This window comes from Urocitellus parryii, chromosome 3, assembly GCF_045843805.1.
Source record: "Urocitellus parryii isolate mUroPar1 chromosome 3, mUroPar1.hap1, whole genome shotgun sequence".
NCBI lineage: Eukaryota > Metazoa > Chordata > Mammalia > Rodentia > Sciuridae > Urocitellus > Urocitellus parryii.
In genome coordinates this window covers 170,087,559-170,108,002 of record NC_135533.1, presented here as the reverse complement: position 1 = coordinate 170,108,002, position 20,444 = coordinate 170,087,559, and the positions used below count along the sequence as shown (strand labels likewise).

At 50.9% G+C, this 20,444-nt stretch overlaps 1 protein-coding gene across 1 annotated transcript; it reads right to left on the bottom strand.

Annotated features, from left to right (window-relative positions):
• Positions 1 to 693: 693 nt before the first annotated feature.
• Positions 694 to 16,230, bottom strand: Itih3 (inter-alpha-trypsin inhibitor heavy chain 3). Its single transcript, XM_026388630.2, has 22 exons — positions 16,123 to 16,230; positions 15,443 to 15,463; positions 14,496 to 14,662; positions 14,301 to 14,405; positions 13,645 to 13,807; positions 12,652 to 12,765; positions 11,345 to 11,470; positions 10,995 to 11,111; positions 10,567 to 10,735; positions 9,657 to 9,782; positions 9,180 to 9,361; positions 7,747 to 7,932; positions 7,523 to 7,662; positions 6,479 to 6,633; positions 5,555 to 5,557; positions 4,426 to 4,458; positions 4,196 to 4,231; positions 3,925 to 4,038; positions 2,849 to 3,053; positions 1,668 to 1,840; positions 1,359 to 1,470; positions 694 to 924 (listed from the first exon to the last, which is right to left on the bottom strand). Exons 1-22 carry the CDS (start codon positions 16,213 to 16,215, stop codon positions 795 to 797), a joined length of 2,670 nt encoding a protein of 889 aa, XP_026244415.2. The 5' UTR covers positions 16,216 to 16,230; the 3' UTR covers positions 694 to 794.
• Positions 16,231 to 20,444: the final 4,214 nt, after the last annotated feature.

Below are 20,444 nucleotides of genomic sequence, written 5' to 3'. Positions count from 1 at the left end.
TAAAGGCTTATTTGTCAGTCAGTGGCACTCTTGAGAGGTAGTGGAATGTTTAGGAGGTGATTCTAGCATCTAGGAGGAGGCTGGATTTCTGGAAGGCATGCCCTTGAAGGGGATGTGGAGATGCTGGCTCCTCCTTCTCCTTCTCCTTCTTCTTCTCTCTCTGCTTCCTGGACTCCATAAGATGACCAGAGTGCCATGCACTCCCATCATGATGTACTATGTCACCACAAGCCCAAAGTGATGCGGCCAAATGTCCATGGTCTGAAGGCTCTGAAACTATGAACTAAAATAAAACTTTGTTCCCTTAAGTCGATTACCTCAGATATCTGTCACAGCAACAGAAAGCTGACTAACACAGGTGGATAAATTGAGGGGTGGTTGATAGCACCACTTAGATATGAGCTATGTCTGCCCTGTAGCACTTTCTACCTCTGAATGTCCTGATAGGAGCTCCTGAGCTGTGACCCCTAACCTTTCTTTTGGTGTCACTAGATTCTGAAATGCACTCCACCCTTCCTGAATCCCTTGGCTCCAAGAGTCAATTATTTATTTTTTCCCTTCCCAAATCATACATTTCATTCCCCCGACATGGTTTCTCAGCTGTATCAGTTCCCTGCCTACCATCCATCCCCTCCTTTGGACTACTTTGGGTTCCTTGGATCAAGGGCTCATGAAGGCACGCAGAGGCAGCTGTATGATTTCCATGTTGCATTTTATTGTTCCAGGCCCTTCTACAGGACCCATTCTACACCCCTATACCAAAGAAAAATCTCGATAAGCGTTGCCATGTTTCCTCAGAACAGGTTGGGGACGATATAGTCAGTGTGGATGCCATCAATCAGCCCTTCCCCATTGTTGTGGACAAACCAGCACGCGACCTTCATGCCAACACTGGCGTCCTTTCTGTAGTCTTTCTGGGAGCCCCTGGGAGAAAAGAGAGAGGTGCATAGGTAGGCAAGATGGCAGCGACATGGGCCTAAGATTGGAAAAAGGTGTGAATTTAAAAATTATTTGTAGGTATGTGGGTGCGTGCAGGTATGTGTAGGTGGGGTGAGGGATTGAACCGAGGATCTCACACATGCCAGGCAAGTGCTCTACCACTGAGTCAAGAATTTGGAAATTCTAAGAGTCTATAATTTTTTGGTCAAGAATGAGGTCACATGATTATTCTTTCTAGAGAGCAGAGATTGGGCTTTTCCTTGATTGGGAGGGGCCTAAAGAGAGTCAAGACCTCCAAGTTCTCTAAGGGTCCTCCATAGAGAACAAGAGCCCACCAGGTAAATACACCTGGACAGAGAGCACTCTTTCTTCCTGTCTTGTTGCTGGGCAGGATGAGGGGACCCAAGGTGTCTCCTTACCTTGTGACAGTCAACCGATGGTTCTTCACCACCATTGTGGCATCTGGCTTTGTGGGATCGGAGCCTGGGTGGATGTCAGACACTTTAAAGTTTAAGGGGTGGAAGAATTGTCCTGGAAATGAAAACATTCATCCTGTCAGTCCCTGGCCAAGACCATGGGTAATGTGGCCTCTGGCCTTTCAGGGTGGATGCAGAAGCTGAACAGCTGAATTGAGGGATCGTGGGCTGGGTCCAGCATGACCAGGACGGCCTTGTGCATGCATTTCCCATGCTGCCACGTGAGTAGCCTGCCGTCTGAACACTCCATACCTAGTAGCCCATGAGTCTGTGCTGACATCCGGTGACTGTCCACCACGTAGAAGCCTAGAAAGTCATAGTGACCTGGAAGTTTCTTCCACACCTGGTGCAGGACAACCACAAATGTGACCCCATCACCAAAGGAGATCACCATGTTCTTCTTCCTGTTGATTGTCACGGATATCCTAGAGAGAAGAAGAGGTGGCTGTGGGGCCCTTGACCACAACACAGGTCCTCTGAATCAAGGACATCTCAGCAAGGACTTCAGAGCACATGGCAACTGAGAGCACAGACTCCAGGCACTGCTTCAGGAGTACTGGAAAGAGGGTGCCTCGTGCCTGCCCTCTACACCCTCCACAGAGGGCAGTGTGGCTCCTCCTTAAGCAGGAGAGAGGGCCACCCTGGGATCCAGAGGCCTGGGGCTCAGCTCAGCCACAGACTTCCTGTGTGACTTTGGGTAGGTTGCACCCTATCTCTGAGTCTCAGTGGGAGTAGCATTCCTGCCCTGCCCACCAGGCTCTGAGGGATCTAAAGACATAGAAAAGTCTAAGGGACTTGAAAATTAACAGCTTCAGACAGAGAAGATGCAAGTGGCGGTAGATGCTATTGCTTTATTTTTATTTATTAAATTAAAATTAATTTATCTGATACTAGAGATTGAACTCAAGGACACCTAACCACTGAGCCACATCCTCAGCCCTTTTTTAAAAAAAAAAAATATTTTATTTAGATACAGGGTCTTGCTAAGTTGCTTAGGGCCTTGCTAATTTGGCTGAGGCTGGCTTTGAACTCATGATCCTCATACCTCAGCCTCCCAAGCCGCTGGGATTACAGGCACATGCCACTGTGCCTGGCTTATTTTTATTTTTTTTGAGACAGAGTCTCACTAGGCTACTAAGGCTGGTCTTGAACTCCTGGGCTCAAGGGGTCCTCTTCCCTCAGCCTCCTAAGTAGCTGGGAATATTGATGTGTACCACCAGCTCAGTTTTCATCTAATGATTTCATCCAACCAGCCTGTCCCTCCCACAGTTCTACAAACTGTCCAGCTGCTAATTCTGCCTCTGATATGGGCCCCAGGAGTTGGTTGGGGGGCACTGTGGTTACCTTCCCCTAGGGACTGAACTCCAAGGCCACCAGTCTCTCTGAAGACCTCTGGATATTTGACCCTTAGAGTCCTAGCTGGAGGACCTTACCCATCCTGTGTGACCGTGGCTGTGTCTAGCCAGCTGAAAGTGCTTGGCTCATCCCCATTCCACAGAGTGATCTTCTCTGTCGTCACCTCCATCCGGAAGTCCATCTGAGTGTTGGTAATGCCCAGTTTCCCAAAGAAAGTCTTTCTGTTGTTGGCGGCTGTGCTGTCTCTCTTGTCGCCAATGATCTGCCCATTAACAGTGAGGCCTGCCAGAGGGATAGGGATAGGGAAGGGAGAGAGACCAGCGAGGCCCTCTGAGTCCAGACTGGCCTTTAGGGATGTGCCTTCCCCTTCAACGAGACCTGCTGAAGGGTGGCAGGGCAGAGCCCCAAGGAAAAACCAGGACATCAGAGCCCAGCCCTGTCTGCTCCTGGACACTTCAGATCTAGGTTGTGCTGGGACACTGGGGTATGCTTCTTGCCTGGGCCTGGGAATGTTCTTCAGAGGAAAAAAAAAAAGTGTTCTCCAGAGTCAGGTAGGGTCCTGCCCCAGCACCAGGCTATTGGTTACCTCTAGCCCTCTGTCTCCTAGCGCCAGGGACTTAGTCTGGCTCTCAGTCCTCCCTCCCCCACTTCCACTCCCAGAGTTCTCAGCACATGAAGATGGATATGCTACTGGGGCAGAGGAAAGAGACCTGGTTCCTGAGTCCTCCTTGAAGCAGACCAGGGACCCCCACCCAAAAGATCTTTGCCATAATTAAGTTTCTCTTCTCGTCAGAAAGATTTTTTACAAAGGGTGTCAACAGGATATCAGAAAAAAATTCTGCAGAGGGCACGTGGTTTGTAGCTTTCTCCTTTTTGTAAATGCCAGTTTTGCAGGAAAAAAAAAATTTATAAAACCTCTATCTAGTGGCTAGCCTAAGAATATGAGACAATGAGTATGACCCCTGAGTATAAATCTAAAAACAAAATCCAGATTTAGGGTCCAGAGATTTTTAAGCACGAGCCCCCTCTGGACCACTGTAGCATAAAATGAACCTGCTTCCTGAAAATTCCTCAAGTGTCCAGCCTCATCTGTCCTCCATCATCCTGATGGCTCCAGACCCTCCCAGGAAGCACCCTGGTCCGCCGCCCCCACCTGTGACTGGGTCCTGGATGAGGCGCAGCACCGTGCCCGGGTCTTCATCAATGTTGAAGCAGAGGGCGTCATTCTTTTCTGGGACTTGGATGATGAAGTGAGGGTCTCCATCGACTGAGGGCACATGAGAGAAGGGTCTGGCTCCCAGGGCCTCTCACTGTACCAGGGGCCTCCCGTGGCCTCCTGGCCCCAGTGGGCTGGACTTCCAGGTAGGCAGGAAGGCTGTACCCAAGACCCCGAGCATTGTCCCAGGAGGACCCAGGGAACTCACCATAGTAGTAGGGGTTTTGAGGAGGCTGGGAGCCAACTGTGGAGCACAGGCAGGACAGAGTAAGCGAGCAGCCCTGGGGAGGGCCAGGAATACTCTCATTCTTCCCCCCAACCTGCCACCCTCCAATCCCTGCAGGACATCTGGTCATCTGCCTGTCTTAACTGACTCAGGAAAGATCACAAACAGGAATGGGGCAGCAGAGATGGCTACAGCAGGCAGCAAATACTCACTGAAGTAGGCCCTGGAGGGGATCGCAGATATGGCTAAAAAGTAGACAAAAGGTAGTCATGAGCAGAGTCTAGGGGTTCACTTCTCCTCAGCCATGTGCCTGATGTCTGTCTTGGGGTTACTTGTCCCTAGTGGGGTCCTGACACAGGCACATAGAAAAATAGGCATGTGACCCTAAAGTTGAGGCTTTATAAGTGGGCACACGTCCAGGGAACTCCTTTACAGGGCTGGAGGTGACAGAGATGTCATTTGAATGCTAGGAGCATCGCATTTTTATGTGGCTAAAATGCAAACCATCAAGTCACCAGCTTTTCTCTCCTGAGTAATACTCAGAGCAGACATTTGTCCCCAGTCTTGGGCTTTCCAAGCCTTAGTTGGGTTAGGTTGAAGCCCACAGACAGTTGTCTGTTGCTCCTTGGTAGTAAAACACCTGCCTCTCTCAGGTATACACATGCATGCATATACACACAAATGCACACATGAACATTTTATCCCAGTGACTATGTATGACAGGGCTGCTCTCAGGGAAAAGTGGTGGCCCGTCCTAACATGATCCTTATTGATACAGGGGGACAGGCTGGCAGGTGTGGAAGATGTCCTCCCTGGAGGTGATGGGCTGGTGTGGGGTGAGTTTCCATTTTTATGGTGAGACAGGTGCAGAGTTATTTCTAGCAATTTCCAGCGTGGGTACTGGGCCCAAGCTGCCCAGGCCAAAGTCCTAGATCAGCCTACCTACTGAATCCTTGAGCAAATAGACTTAACCTCTCGGCCTCTTTCCTCACTATGAAATGTGACATTATGATTCCCTTGGAGGGCTGTGTGAGATAGAGTAGGAGTGCCTGATGTGCTACATAGCTAATTTTTGCAGATCACAGAATACTCTCATGCTGATTATCTCTTCTTGGGCAGAAATGCCACCCTAAGCCACTGATGGGAAGCCCAAGGCTCAGAGGGGAACAGAGCTTGGTCCATGATCACTCATGAGTTGGCAATAATGAGCCGGACCTGAGCCCAGATGTGCTGAGCCTCCCCAGACTCCAGGCTGGATGTCCCCACTGGCTTGGAATGACATCTCGGGCTCTGCCTCCTCCCCCACTCACAATGCCCACCCAGCTGCTGGAGGAAGCTTACCTTCTGCATCACCAGGTTCAGCCAGGAAGGAAGAGGAAAAGATGTGTTAGAAGCCATAGACTACTGGTCAGGTCCAGTGCCACCAATGAGAGTGGCCTGAGCAGGAGCCAGAGCTTGCCGTCAGGCTGACAGCAAGCTTTGTCCCCAGAGTGTCCCATAGAACCAAGACCTCCTGGAAGACAGGGGCTTGGCCTGCCCCAGCCCAACTATTTGCCAACTTTGTTTCTCAATGCCAAGCCCCCTGCCCTGCACCCAGCTGCAATGGGCATTGAGGACCCTTGTTGAGTGTGGTCTGGGGTCTGGTTGAGGAGGCTTGGTCCTAGACTCTAGTTCTCAAGGCCTCTTTTTCCTCACAATCCCCAGATGCATAGTAGCCTGCTCCAGGCCAACTCTCAGACTGCAAGTGCTTCTTCTTGTCTAACTGAGCCCTAAGTCCCTTCTTTGAAATAATGCATAGACCATGTATCTTCTTGACTCACATCCCTTGAGAGACTTAGAGGTTCCTACTTACCCCACACTCCATTGTCCCTGTTACCTGCTTTAACTGCTTCTCTCTCTCTCTCTCTCTCTCTCTCTCTCTCTCTCATGTGTGTGGGTGTATACATACATATTCATATTTTTCATATATTTTTTTGAGACATGGCCTCACCAGGTTGCCAAGCTGGCCTTGAACTTGTGATCCTCTTGCCTCAGCCTCCCAAGTGGCTAGGGTTACCAGTATACACCACCATGTCTGGCTGACTGCTTCACTCTTGCCACACCACCTTTCTGACCCCTTGACCAATTTCCCTTCTGGTGCGCCCAGACCTGCCCCTCTTCAGGAAGTCCAGTCTCCCTGGCCTGGCCAACTCCTCCTCTGAGTTCCTAAGGCCCAGGGTCCTAGAGGGCAGCCTCTGAGTTCTGGCCTCTTCTCTCTGTGCCCACCTTCCCCGGGCTTGTCAGCGATGGCTGTCTGGTCCTCATTGTCCTCAGGCTTGGTCACCACCATGGAGGTCAGTGGAGTCACAAAGTGATACTTGAGGGATAGGTCCAGGGCCTGGGCTGTGAGGTTCTCCTTCTCCTCCCCTTGGGCGTTCTTTCTGTGAAGTGGGAGCCACACAGTTCAGCCCAGAGAACAGCCCTTGCCTGCCTTGCCCTGCACCAACTCCCATAATCAGACCAGGATTGGATACCCACCCCACAATTGGTGCCCAGAGAGGAGCCCACTGGGGCTCAGAAGAGACCAATTAACCAGCCCCCTGGAGCATGTGGACAAATGCTGTTTCCTCTCTGGGCCTCAGTTTCCCCACTTATAAAATATAAGGAGCTATGACAATCCCACATGACAGTGTCCATGTGCCAAGCACTTAGAATGGGCCAGACCCCATCTGAATGGATGTTGATACTGCCCTCTTGAGTGGGCCCGGCTCTGCCCTCTGGGCCCTAAAGCCTGGAACCTAGGCTTAGGTTTAATTTTGTTTTGTTTTGTTTTGTTTTTGTTTATACCAGGGATTGAACCCAGGGGCACTTAACCTCTGAGCCACATCCCCAGCCCTTTTTAATATTTTATTTAGAGACAGGGTCTTGCTGAGTTGCTTAGGGCCTTGCTGAGTTGCTGAGGCTGGCTTTGAACTTTCAATCCTCCTGCCTCAGCCTCCCAAGCTCCTGGGATTACAGGCTGCACCACCGCCCCTGGCTCGGCCTTCAGTTTTGTTCACTGTCACTGGGTCATGCTGGAAGCAGGGAGCCAGGTACAAAGGCCGTTCCCACCCTCTAGGCCCTGCCAGGTTGCTGGCCTCAGCAGAGCTTGCTTGCTTGAACCTCAGGATGAAAGGTGAACATTTCCTTGACTGTGCCAAGAAGAGGGCAAAATAGCAGGGACAGGTCTGCTTCCTCAGTGCCAGGCACAGGAGCAGGCCCAGGTAGGTACCGAGGAGTGCCAGGTACCCAAGGGGAGGCCTGGTTATGTGAAGGGTGGGCCAAGGTCACCTTTTCTCCAGTAGCTGCTCAATGGTGAGGTAGGCCCAGAGCCGCTCAAGGTAGTTCCCAAAAATATAGTCTTGTTCCTTCAGGGCCTCCTCCATCTCCTTCACATCCACCTCCTCTGTGAAGGTCAGGTCGTTGAAAGCCTGGGTGGGGGTGAGAGGAGGTGAGGGTTTTGAGGTCTGGGGTCCATCAATGATAGCACTTCTTGGCCCCAGGTCCCCACTCACCCCTTGGCCCTTCACATCTGCCTTGAAGCTGTTTATGTTCTCGTCCGCCAAGCGCCCGGCCACCACTATCTCAGAGCCATCATAGAAGTGCTGATAGCTGTTCTGGGTGAGGTCCAGGATTGCATTCTGGGGGTACTCCATCTCTACGTCTGTCAGCAGCGGGTTAGCCACCTCATCGTAGAAGCCCTGGAGTCCAGATCAGAGAGCTGGTCATCTCAGGCCCCCAGGGGCTGGCTCTCACCCATGCCATGACATGGCATCTAGCCCCCTGGGGCTGAGTCAGTCCTGCCTCCTCGTTTTCATTTCTGAGTGGCCTTGGTTGGGCCCTTCAGTGTATGGGAGCCCTCCCTCCACTCCCCAGTGGAGATTAGAAGAATAGAAGGAAGGGACAGAGTTCTTGGCATATGGAAAGTATTCAAGAAATGAGCTGGGCATGGTGTCACACGCCTGTAATCCTAGCAGCTTGGGAGGCTGAGGCAAAAGGATTGTGAATTCAAAGCCAGCCTCTGCAATTTGGTGAGGCCCTAAGCAACTAACTCAGTGAGACCCTGTCTCTAAATAAAATATAAAAAATCGGCTAGGGATGTAGCTCAGTGATTAAATGCCCCTGGGTTCAATCTCCAGTACCCTAGTACCAAAAAAAAAAAAAAAAAAAAAAAGTATTCAAGAAACGTTTATTGGGATGAAAGCCAGGAATAAAGTAAGGGTAGAAAGGCTGTCTAGCTAGGAGAGGCTATGTGAGCCTGACAGATGGGAGGGAGGCACGGGGTGCACATGCAGAGCTAGAGATGCCAGCGGAGATGACCAGGTTCAGCAAATAAAGAGAAAGAAATACAGCATCCAACTCACAGTGAAATTTGAAAGTCAAATTAAAAAAAAAATTTTAAATAAGTATGCCTTTTAGGGGTTGAATTGGGTACTGCATTCCCCAAATTCACAACCCTCAGTTCCTCAGAATGTGACCATATTTGGAGGTAGACTCTTTATACACATAATCCAGTGAAGTCATCTGAGTGGGCTCTAATCCAATATGACTCGTGTCTTTATAAAAAGGGGAAATGGAATACAGATCCACACGAGGGCCCAGGGAGAAGATGACCACTGACAAGCCAGGAAGGGTGGCCTAGAGCAGATCCCTCCCGCCCAGCCCAGGGAGGGGAACCAGCCCACCACCACCACCTTGATCTTGGACTAATATATATATTAGTTGTAGATGGACACAATGCCTTTATTTTTATTTATTTATTCATTTATTTTTGTGTGGTGCTGAGGATCAAACCCAGTGCCTCACATGTGCAAGACAAGTGCTCCACCCCCTTGAGCCACAACCCCAGCCCCAGGAAGTTCTTTCTGATACCTGAAATTGGCCCCCAGAAGAGCAGCTAAGGAAGTAATGAGCCCTCATTCCTGGAGGTGTGAGAGACAAGACGTACCTGCAACTGCAGGTCAGCATCAGAGTCTTCATAAATGCGTCGGGCAAACCCGTGGTTCTCCAGGCCCATGGTCTCCAGGAAATTAAAATTCAGATTGTTGCCAAAGCCCAGGTTATACAGGGGGAACTTGCCCTTGATGGCATTGCGCACGTTCTCCTGGATCCTTTCAGGATTGCTCTCACCTGCAGGGAGGGGTGTTCACATTCCAGCCAGCACCCGGGGGACCTTCTGCACCAGCTCTGTCTGGAGAGGTCTGATACCCACACTTGCAGAGCTGGTGGAGTCACGGCCATGAACCGTGGCCAGGGCAGATGTTGGGAAACCCTGGTAGAGGGAGGCAGGGTCCTGCTCATGAAGGGCCTCCCAGTCTGTGGAGGACCCTGAGAAGAGCTGACAGAGGTCATACACTGAGCCAGCTTCAGAGCCAGGAGGGTAACCAGGCACTCACCCTGGCTCAGAGCCACCCGAGCCCCTCACCAGCATTGGCATCCCCGTCTGTCAACATGATGACGATGGAGGTGCTCCTCTCAGGGACTAGGTTTTCCTCCCGGGCCTTGTTCAGCATATGGATGCCTCTCAGCAGCCCATCGTTGAGGTTGGTCACTGTGACACAGACAGAGAGCACCGTGGGAGAGTGTTCTCAGGGTGCCAGGGTGAGAGGATGCCAGGACAGAAGGCCCTGCTCAAGTGCCAAGAATCCCACCTGCCCATACATGGAGGTACTCAATAACGCCTTCTGAATCAATCAGTGTGTGAATGAACAAATGACTTAGGTTTTTTTGTTTGTTTGGTACTGGGATTGTACCCAGGGGCACTTAACCACTGAGCCACATCCCCAGCCCCTTTTTTTTTTGTATTTTATTTAGAGACAGGGTCTCACTGAGTTGCTTAAGGCCTCACTAAATCACTGAGGCTGGTTTTAAACTTGTGATCCTCCTGCCTCAGCCTCCCTAGCCACTGGGCACTGGGATTACAGGTGTGCTCCGTCACGCCTGGCAAAAACTTATGCTTTCACATGGGAATAAAAGGGCTGACAGAAGGACAGAAGCATATGGTGATTGCAAACTCAGTTTGCAAAACAATCAAATGAACTCCTTGCCCCCCTCACCAGGAAGAGAGGGGAGCAGTGTAGATATCATTTATGATTTTCCACAGGCAACAGGACCAAGAAAAAGGGTGCTTTATGACCTCCTCTTGCTGGGACTTGTAGAACAACAGGATCATGCGTTTTGAGACAGAAAAAAAAAATGATTTTCCCTTGACCATGCCCACGGACCATCTATCCCACCTCTGCCCCATACAAAGCTACAGACACTCTGCCCCAAGGCAGGAAGGAAATGCTATTCAGCGAAGAGAGGAGTAAGTTTATTCTCCCCTCTGCTCTTACTTCCATCATCTCTAATGTTTTTTACGAAGGTCCTGGCCTCTTGGAGGTTCTCTGGAGTGGCTTGGACTAATTGGTCTTTCCACGTGGTCACACCTCCACTGAACAGGATGAAATTCAGGTGGTCAGTCTCCTTCACATCATCCAAGATTTTGAGAAGGGCATCCCTTGTCTGGGGAAGAGAGAGACAAATAGACAAGAAATGGGTGAGGTCTCTTCCCACCCAAATGGTAACAAAAGCCCTGCTGTCCTCACCAGGGAGCATTGACCGGAGGCTCCCTCCAAAAGTGGGCAGAGGCTTTGAACTTTCTTATATCCTGTCCACTTCCTCCTCTTTCACCAGAAATACTAGCATTTTCCACTTTAAAAAAATAACCTCTCTCTCCCCACAATCCCCCACCCCACACTCTGCCCCTAACTGCGGAGCAGACCTGTTGTATTTTCCGACCCGCCATGGAGCCGCTGACGTCAATCACAAAGACCACATTCTTAGGCACCACTGGGAGACCTTGAGGTGCAAAGAAATGCACAAAGTAGCCATTGACAACCTGGAAAAGGGAGAGAGAGGCAGAGGCTTAGTAACAGCACATCAGCTCCTCTTACAGGGAGAAGATATTTGCCATCCAGGGAGAATGTGTCCCTGGATCATCAGCTGTCCCATGTCAAGTAGAGAAACAGCCTGGGGCTGAAGATGGAGAGAGAGATGGCACTAGATGCAGCCATCTCTCTCTCCCTGCCATCATGGTGAGCCAGCCAACCCAAGGGAGCCATCGGCACATACCTGCACATTGGCCGGAGACTCTCTGTTCACATCGTAGGTGATGGTGAAGTCCCCGTTGAGGAGGGAATCCGAACAGGTTGGGCATGAGCGCTGTTGGTCTAAGCTGGGCTTGAAGGACACATGACCCTGAGGAACAGAGATGGAGCCAGAGTCATGCTTGCTCAGCTTGGCCAGAGCTGCCCACTGGTAAATAGCCCAGTAGAGCCGGCACAGGGAAGAGCCCTGAGGTCCCAGTGGATACAGCTGCTCACCATGCTCTGCCTCTCTGAATATCTCCCTCCTCCTGGGAGACCAGGGCCTCCTAGGAAGGCACCTATCTTTCTCATTTGACTTTTTATATTACTTTGGAATGGGCACCCCATATCCCTAAGCTCAGCCTACCTTGAAACTCAGCACCCAGAGCCACTTAGGGAAGAGAGTTTTGCACTATGTAGGGGAACTTCACATTGGGTGGTTTTGCATGTTGCACGAGGAAGGGGAGAGAAAAGGGAGGAGAATGGGAGTGGAGGTGCCTTCCACCACCAGGGCAGGCTTGCTGCCTTGAGGAAGCCCACAGCTGTCTGAGTGTGAGCTCCTAGCAACTCACCCTGGCCATCCTAAATGACTGAGGTTGGTTGCTTATATAAATATTTATTTATTCATTTTAGTAGTGAGGATTGAACCCAGGGATGCTTTACCACTAAGCCACATCCCCAGTCCTTTACTTTTTTTTTTTTTTTTTTTTTTTTAATTTTGAAGCAGGGTCTCACTAAGTTGCTTAGAGCCTTGTTAAGTTGCTGGGGCTGGCCTTGAACTCATGATCTTCCGGCCTTAAACTTGTGAGTTGCTGGGATCACAGGCATGTGCCACTGCAACTAGCTAAACATTTATTTATTCACTTCCCACTGTCAATAATGTCCCTAAAACAGCTGTGGACCTTGGGGACCAAGAACGAGGTTCTCATTAATCTTTCACCCATTGATGTGGAGTCGGCAGATCTAGCTTCAGCCTCCTTGTCTATAAAACAGGGACAGTAACGCCTACCCTGTCCACTTTCCAAAGTAGAGTAGGGCTGGACTTTATAAACGGTTCCTCTCTCTGCTAGTCCCCAGAGTAGCTGAGACTCCAATTCCTTTGGAAGGTAACTTCCAAACAGCTTCTGACCTCCAGCAGGCTCACCCCTGACCCAGGTGGCCAAGGAGGAAGCTTGATGGCCGCTCCCAACCCCAACACACGCTAGCATAATCAAGCTGTGGGCTGCAGGCCTGTCCTGCTGGGACCAGCATTCCTGTCCCCTGTCCCCCAGGTCTGAGAGGCATCTATACCACCTTTTTTCCTGAGAAGGACTTGGTCAGGGCGCTGCCCAGGAGGTCATTGGTGATGAATGAGGCCTCAGCATCCAGTGTGCTGATGCCCTGGGGCTCGAAGATGTGTGCCTCGATCTGAAACGGCCAAAGTAAAAAGATGTCACTCAGTGATAGTGCAGAGAGGCTGGACGACGGGGCAAGGGCGAGGATAATGAGATGGGTCTATGATGGTGCAGGGACCCTCCAGGGCAGTACTGAGGGCCAAGCCTTGTGTCCCTCACTTGGAATGTGACCACAGGGGTTTGTGGCAGGAACTCTGACCCGTGAATGTTTCTACCATCTGTCATGTGGGTCCTCAAGTTCCACCACTAATGTATTTCCTTTGGCGTTTAGATTTGCTGCAGGTAAAATGCACTTGTCCCCAGTTGCAAGCACTGCAGAGGCACCCTGTGGTGTCCCTGAGAGTCCAGCTCAGCCTCTTCCCCGTGGCCCAGATGCTGTGGTTGAGGCATTTTAATGCTCTATAGTCAAGTGGTGGGCCAGAGCTGTTTTCTTCTTTTTCTCTCTTTGTTCTTTTTAGATGTACATGACAGTACAGTGTATTTTGACATAGTCTACATACATGGAGTACAACTTATTCTAATTAGGATCCCATTCTTGTGGTTATACAGGATGTGGAGTTTCACTGGTCCTTTATTCACGTATGATGAACGTAGGAAAGTCATGTCCCATTCATTCCACTGTCTTTCCTATTCCCATCCCCTTCCCTTCCCTTCATTCCCCTTTGTCTAATCCAATGACCCTCTATTCTCCCCACCCCCTTATTATGCGTCATCATCCACATATTAGAGAGAAGATTTGGCCTTTGATTTTGGGGGATGGGCTTATTTCACTTAACATGAGCGTCTCCAGTTCCAGCTTTTGCCTTCTTAACCCTGCCCTGAGCTCTGCCCTGTGGGCCCTTCCCTGTTTCCCCCTGAAGTTCCATCAGGAGCTGCAGGAGCGGTTGATTACCTCAAAGTGCTTGATCAGCTGCTTGGGCTGGACCTTAAGGAACATCTCGTATTTGCCCTGGTGCCTCTTCAGCAGCTCCTCGTAGGTCAGCTCAAAGGTGACATTGCTGCCTGCAGCCACATTGACTGAGACTGTGAATTTCTCCAGCTTCCTCCCGGAGGCCCTGGATGGGGTGAGAGACAATGCTTACCTCAAAGGCTGCATGAGCCCATCCTTCCTTGGCTCTGGGTTCAAGTCTCAGCCTTTGGTTAGGTAGTCCCTTAACCATTCTGAGCCTCAGTTGTCTCAACTTCAAAATGAAACATTATGGGCACTTTTTTTTTTTTTAAGCACCAGGGATCGAACCCAGGGGTACTTAATCACTGAGCTACATCCCCAGCCTTTTAAAAAAAATTATTTTTTACCCCAGCCCTTTTTCTGATATTTTTATTTAGAGACAGGGTCTTGCTAAGTTGCTTAGGGCCTTGCTAAGTTGCTGAGGCTGGCTTTGAACCTGTGATCCTCCTGCCTCAGCCCGTGTCACTGGGATTATAGGAGTGTGCCACTGTGCCCAACATGAGCACATTTTACTATAACAATAATAATAGGTGCTGTCTGTGTTTCTGAAGGTCTTTTCTGTCTCAAGGTCTCCCCAAAGCCTGGGCATCCACACTTACTTGACCAAGCCAGCTGTCTTGCCCTGGGACACGGCCTTTTCATACTGTTTCTTAGCAACCTCCTTCTCCTTGACGTTCCCAGGGTAGGTGACACCATCAATGGTCCTGCAGAGACAGAGAGTATGGGGGAGGAGATGTCACCCTGGGCTAGAACCCCCTGTGGAGCTCAGAGCCAGCAGCCATGGTGGCACCCACAAGGTGAAGTTGGTGATGAAGGCCGTCTTGGGCAGCTCCACATCAAAGGAAATTTCCTTGGCCTTGTCTGCATTGTTGACTGCTTTCGTGGTGACGACATTGTGAGCAAAGCGGGAGGTCACCTTGCAGCTGATCTTGGTGCTGTAGACCTCGATGCCATCTGCAGCCTGTGGAAGGGGTGGGCAGAGATCAGAGGGTGGTGACCTGCCAGACCGTGGCTCTGGGGAAGCAGGTCTTTAACCTGGTGACTTCCCTTCCAAATGCTCCTTTGCAGATTGAGTCCCCTGCCTGGTGAGCAGCCACTCGATCTTCCCAGTCACTCACATTGGAAGACTGGGCAGTGTTCCTGGTCCCTGCATTCAGCTGGCCACCATGGTGCTGCCCCTCCTCTGCTCATCCTGAGCCAGCCACACCAGGGCTCTGTTCTTGTTCCCACCCAGGGCTCTGTCCTAGCTTCTAGATCTTTCTACATGTCTTTCTCACTTCACTCTCCCTCCTACCATCCCCAGCCCCCAGGTCACATCCTGTGTTCTTTGGTACTTCCTTCCCATGCCAAGGGGAGTTCCCAGACACCCTCTTTCCAGCAGGGGTGATAGGCCAAAAAAGATGTCTGGGGTAAACAGAATATAAATATGCTTTGGGAAGGGGCATTGTGTGATCCCAGCCCAGCACATGAAGCATGTGTGGGAGGAAGGGATGACTGATGGGACTCTCTTGAGCTGCCTCCTGCAAGGTTAGAGAGCTGTGGTTCTGCGGGTGCCCCACCCAGGACACACACCCAGAGTGCCCTTTCTCTTGCATCACATGGGGCTCTGCCAGAGCAGGGGGCCATGTGCTGTTTGCTAGCTGTGTGGGACCTGCTACTATGACGTATACCTTCAGCAGTTGGGCAACCAGATCCAGCCCGCCCTGCCCCACCTGGCCCCTTCCCTGGTGAAAGTCCTCACCCCTCCTGGGAGGCTCCGTTTCTGCAAAAAAAAAAAAAAAAAAGACAAAGACAAACAAGTTAAGCCAAGGGCAAGGCCACTGTGGCTTGGGTGCAGAGATAAGCGCTGCCCACTACACACATCCTACCAGACACAGGACCCTCCCACGGCATATGTCAGAGTAGGACAGACTCTGAATAAATGGTGGACACTGAGAGGAACAGTTCTCTAGGTCACCCAAGGAGCAGATCCAAGAGGAGACCCAGAACTCTCCCCATGCCCCATAAATCCCAACCTGTCCTCCCTCCCATTCTGTTTTTCCCTGGCTTCCAGGACTCTTAGGTCTCTTTCCAGAATATCCCACACCCACCACAGCCCGTAGGGCTCGGCTCAACATTTTGTAGAGACTTCTGCACCTTTCTAAGGTGGACATTCAGTGAGCAAGAAGTTCATGGTGTATCACCCACTTGACACATGGGGAATCCAAGGCCCAGGAAGTTTTAAGAACCTTGCTCAGGGCTGGCCAGCAGGCTAGCATAAGTCCTGGCTGGAGCCTGGTCTCCCCAAGGTCCGGCACTGTTCCAGCAGTTCAGTACCAGCTCTCTGCCCCTTTTTCATTATGCCCAGAAGACATGCCCAGAGCAGGGCCTTCCACTCATTTGATCCCCAAGGTCCTGGTGGTAAAGAGAGGGCAGACTCACCCCCAGCAGCCGGAGGGGACTTCTTGAGAAGCCAGAGGCTGCCTCGCTGAAGAGCAGAGCCAGGACAAGGCAGGGCCACCAGGTAGATGCCATTGCTGAGCAGGCAGGCCTGGCCCGCCCTCCTTATATTAGCCAGGCTGGTGTTTTCCGAGCAGGGTCAGTGACCCGCAGCTTGGGACTGGAGCAGAGAAGGCCGGAAGCTTCTCTGGAAAATGGTGTGGGCGGATGTCTGTATGAAGAGGGCCCCGTGGGCATTGACAGGGTTGGGACTTCACTCCTGACAGGCCAGGGACATGGAGGCCCCCAGAAAAGCAGAAATCGTGTTGACAAACAGGCCCTGGGCCTTCACCATGGGGGTGATGGGAGACAGGGTGTGGAATTCCATTGAGAGCAAAAGGCGTCTATCTCAGCATCGCGGCCCCTTGTCCTCACCACTTGCAGGGACTCTGGTCTGATGCCTGGATGACAGCCCTGCTCTTCGCAAGGCAGCAGGGGCATAAAACCAGACCGTCACCTTTAAGCTCAGACCTCCGTGGCTGAACCCCTTGCTCATTATCCTACTGTGGTTCTCAAGGTGTTAGGTAGGAGCTAGCAATGAGCAGTGAAATGCAGGCAAGGTCACGTGTTCATTAAATGACTTAGGGTCTGCTTTAAATTACTTCCAAAGTAGACGAGAAAGCCAAGGATGGTAGTTAATTTGGAGAAAATAAACAGAAGCAAGGGAGCTAGTTGAAAATCACATCAAGAGAATTGGATGAATGGGACTAACTCTTGACAGGGCCCCCTGAGGTTGGTGGGAAGTTAGGAATTATGGCTATAAGTGTCTCCAATTGTCTGGGAAGGAGGATTCCTTTAGTAGCACAGGGACACTAAGATAACTTCTGACCAGCTACTGACCCCAGTGCCTGCATTAACGTGGGGTTGACTTGTGGATGAAGCCCCCCTGAACAGGATGGCCACCATGACAGTTCCACTTAAGGTCAAATTAAGTGGAACCAATTAAGGTCAAAACCTCTACCACCCAATGTGAAGGAGGAGTTGAACACCTGATTGGCAAAGAGTGCAAAAGGTGGCAAAAGTGCTAAATGTTCTCCTGGTAAACATCAAACAGTAATAAATTTGGGGACAGCATTGTCTTCTTTGTCATTCTCTGCTTGGAGACGGCCCACCCTCTCTCTTGAGAGTGCTCTCTGCTTGAGCCTCACTTGGCTTTTACTTTCACCTGTAATAAAGTTCTCTTGCATGGATTTTGGTGGCTGACTTTTAAATTTTCTTTTGTGGGAACACAAGAACTGAGGTCTGGAGTCTCAGCTCCCTGCTTTCCTGCAGCAAGGACACCAGGAAAAGAGCAAATCCCAAGTCCTGTGGCCCAGTTCTCCCTGGGATTTGTCTCTAACTTGCTTTTCTCAACTTACTCTTCTTCCACTGGAATGCCCTCTCTTTCGCTGCATATGGCATCCCTCATCTTCCTGCCAGCCTCAGGACTTCTCCTTCAGGAACCTTCCTCCCTCTTCTCCTAATGGGCTACAGGACAGCCATGTCCCAAGCTCCAAGCTCCTTGAAGGCCCACCTTGTATTATGGCGAGGTTTATGTGCTCAGGTCTGACGATCTCTCTGGACCCATGTCATCATGATCCACTTGGCGCTCCCAGGGCTCAGCCAGAGAGACTGGATTTCCCTTGGCTTCTTGGGGAGTCATTCCTCCAAAGGCCACCAGTGAGGCTGGGGCTCTGGCATCCAGGACAATGGGAGCTTCAGAGGCAGGACTTGGACTCTCCCCATGGGGGCTGGGACCTCCTGAGCCACACCAGGGCCATGCTGGTCCCCAGTCCCTTAGGGGCAGCTGCCCCAAGTCCAGCATCCTCATGGCTTCTCTGAGTGAAGCTGACCCCATGACTCTCCCCCTTGGCCCATTGCTGAGTGGAATAGACAGGGACACTTGGGCAGAGGACAGCTAACTTATGGATGTTCCCATGGCCTTGGCCAAAAGTTCTGGGACTGACTGTGAGATGTACAGAGACAGTTGGTTGCTGGGAGCAAGAAAGAAGGCAGGAAGCAGAAATTATGTGGCAGGGGATGACACAAGGAGGCCATAGACTAATGACTGGAAGTGGCAGGAGCCATGGAACAATGACAAAGAGTTGGAAAGTCAGCAAAATGATGGTAGAGTGACAGATGCAGCTGCTGAGCGGTTACTGTTCATGCTGAGGCCTGGCTGGGCAGTGCCTGCTCCCCTCCGGTCTCCTAAATCTTGACGCTGACCCCCATTGGCAGTGGGCATCAAGTGCAAGCTGGGAGCCCAAACCCAGCCGGCAATCAACACCTGGAGATGCAGAGGACAGCCCAAGAGCTGCAATTAAACCTTCTGTTTGTGTGGTCATTTTTAGCAGCTGTGGTCACAGATGTGGGGCGGGATTGGGGCAGGACTGTTGTCTTGCTCACATTACCCAATGGTTCCTTCTCAATGGCTCCACAGCTGATCACAGAGTTACTCTTAGCCTCCCTTATCTAAACTACTGGAGTTTTAAGAGAGGGACAATTCAAAATAGGGATTCTGCGGTTGTTTAAGAGGCCCCGAGGAGCCTGGCCTGGTGGTGCACATGTGTAATCCCAGGCACTCAGGAGGCCAAGGCAGGAGGATCTTAAATTCAAGGCTGTCCTCAGCAACTTAGTGAGATCCTATCTCAAAAACATGAAGAAAGCTGGGGATGTGGCTCAGTGATACAGCAGCCCTGGGTTCATCCTCAGTACAAAAAAAAAAAAAAAGAAAAGAAAAGAAAAGAAAAGAAAGAAAGAAAGAAAGAAAGAAAGAAAGAAAGAGAGGCCCTAAGGAATGACAGGGATCTTGGAGGGAACCAGAGCCATCATGCAAAATTTAGGATTATACAGATTCTAAGAGCTCTTTAGGCTCACCCCATCTTCATTCTACAGGAGGGGAAGAGGAGGCCCAAGTTGGGCAGGATGATGACAGAGCCACCTTTGTCCCAGTAAGAACCAAGTTCCAACAGGCTTTGGCCATCTGCCTTTCAGCAGCCCTTGAGAAATCCAGGATGCTGTGGAAGGTGAGCTGCTCTCTGAGCCTGTGTGGGCTTGCCCACCGCCTGCTCCTAAAGGGCTCTGAATCCCCAGACCTGGGGCAGCCTTTTTTTTTTTTTTTTTTTGGTATCAGAGACTGAACCCAGGGCCACTTAACCACTGAGCCACATCCCCAGCCCTTTTTATTTTTTTATTTGGAGACAGGGTCTTGCTAAATTGTTTAGGGCCTCACTATGTTGCTGAGGCTGGCTTTGAATTGCAATCCTTCTGCCTTAGCCCCCTGAGCAGCTAGGATTACAGGTGAGAGCCACCGCACCTGGACTAGGGCAGCCTTGGACTTGTGCTACGGGACTCAATTTGTGTGTGTGTGTGTGTGTGTGTGTGTGCTATTCATCTGGGCCCTCAAAACTCATCCTTGTCCTAGCTGGGCCCTTGCAGCCCTCATTTGTAGCAGGAACTGGACAGAAACAGCAGAGAAAAAAGAAGCTGTTTGGAATGGAGTTGGTGGAGGCCCACCCACCTTCATGTGAAGGGTTAGTGTGTAGATTCGTCTCCTAGCACTCTGAGACATTGCATTTTGACTGGGTCGCCAGGCTGAGCCAAGGGAAGGAACCCTGTTGAGGTAATTCTAGACACCAGTATGAGGAAACAGTAATGTGGGCCACAGACCTCAGGCCCCTGAATCCCCAGCTTTTGGCCAGTGCTTTTCTCTGCCTCTGGGAAATACCAAGCTGTCTGTCAGAGGTTGCCAATCCCCAGCAGGGAAATGGGGTTGAGGTGGAAGCCATGACCCCAATGGTGCAGCTTCCTGTTCTTGGTAGACTTCTTTGGGACCCCCAACACTACCTGGAATCAGTTCTTCCAAATGTTCATTTTAAGTTATCTGGAACCAAGTCCCAACAGGCTTTGGCCTTCTGCCTCCCAGCTGACGGGAGTATTCATATGTGACAGATGGCTGATGGAAGACAGCACTAGTTCAAGTCCTAGACCTGCCTCTGGTTAGCTGAGTGACTCTGGACAGATTACCTAATCCTCAGTTTCCTCAGCTATAAATGGGCATGGTGAAATGTACTTAAAGAATTCAAGTAAATCATTCAGACAGTGCTTGGCTACAGGAAGCTCCCAATCAGCTGGGGCACCCATGCTGCCAGATCATCCTTGGGTCCCTGAGTGTGCAGAGGGAGCTGTGTGCAAGAGTATGGGGAGCAACTTAGTGCACAGAGTCAGGCAGCTGCAGATAACAGGCTGTGGTGGGTGGAGGCAGAGTGGATGGGGCTCCCCTCTCA

Coding starts and splice junctions, on each gene's coding strand:
- Itih3 (XM_026388630.2), bottom strand. CDS start 16,215: ATGGCATCTACCTGGTGGCCCTGCCTTGTCCTGGCTCTGCTCTTCAGC. Junction 15,464..16,122: donor GTCCCCTCCGGCTGCTGGGG/GTGAGTCTGCCC, acceptor TTTTTTTTGCAG/AAACGGAGCCTCCCAGGAGG. Junction 13,808..14,300: donor AAGACAGCTGGCTTGGTCAA/GTAAGTGTGGAT, acceptor CACCCCATCCAG/GGCCTCCGGGAGGAAGCTGG.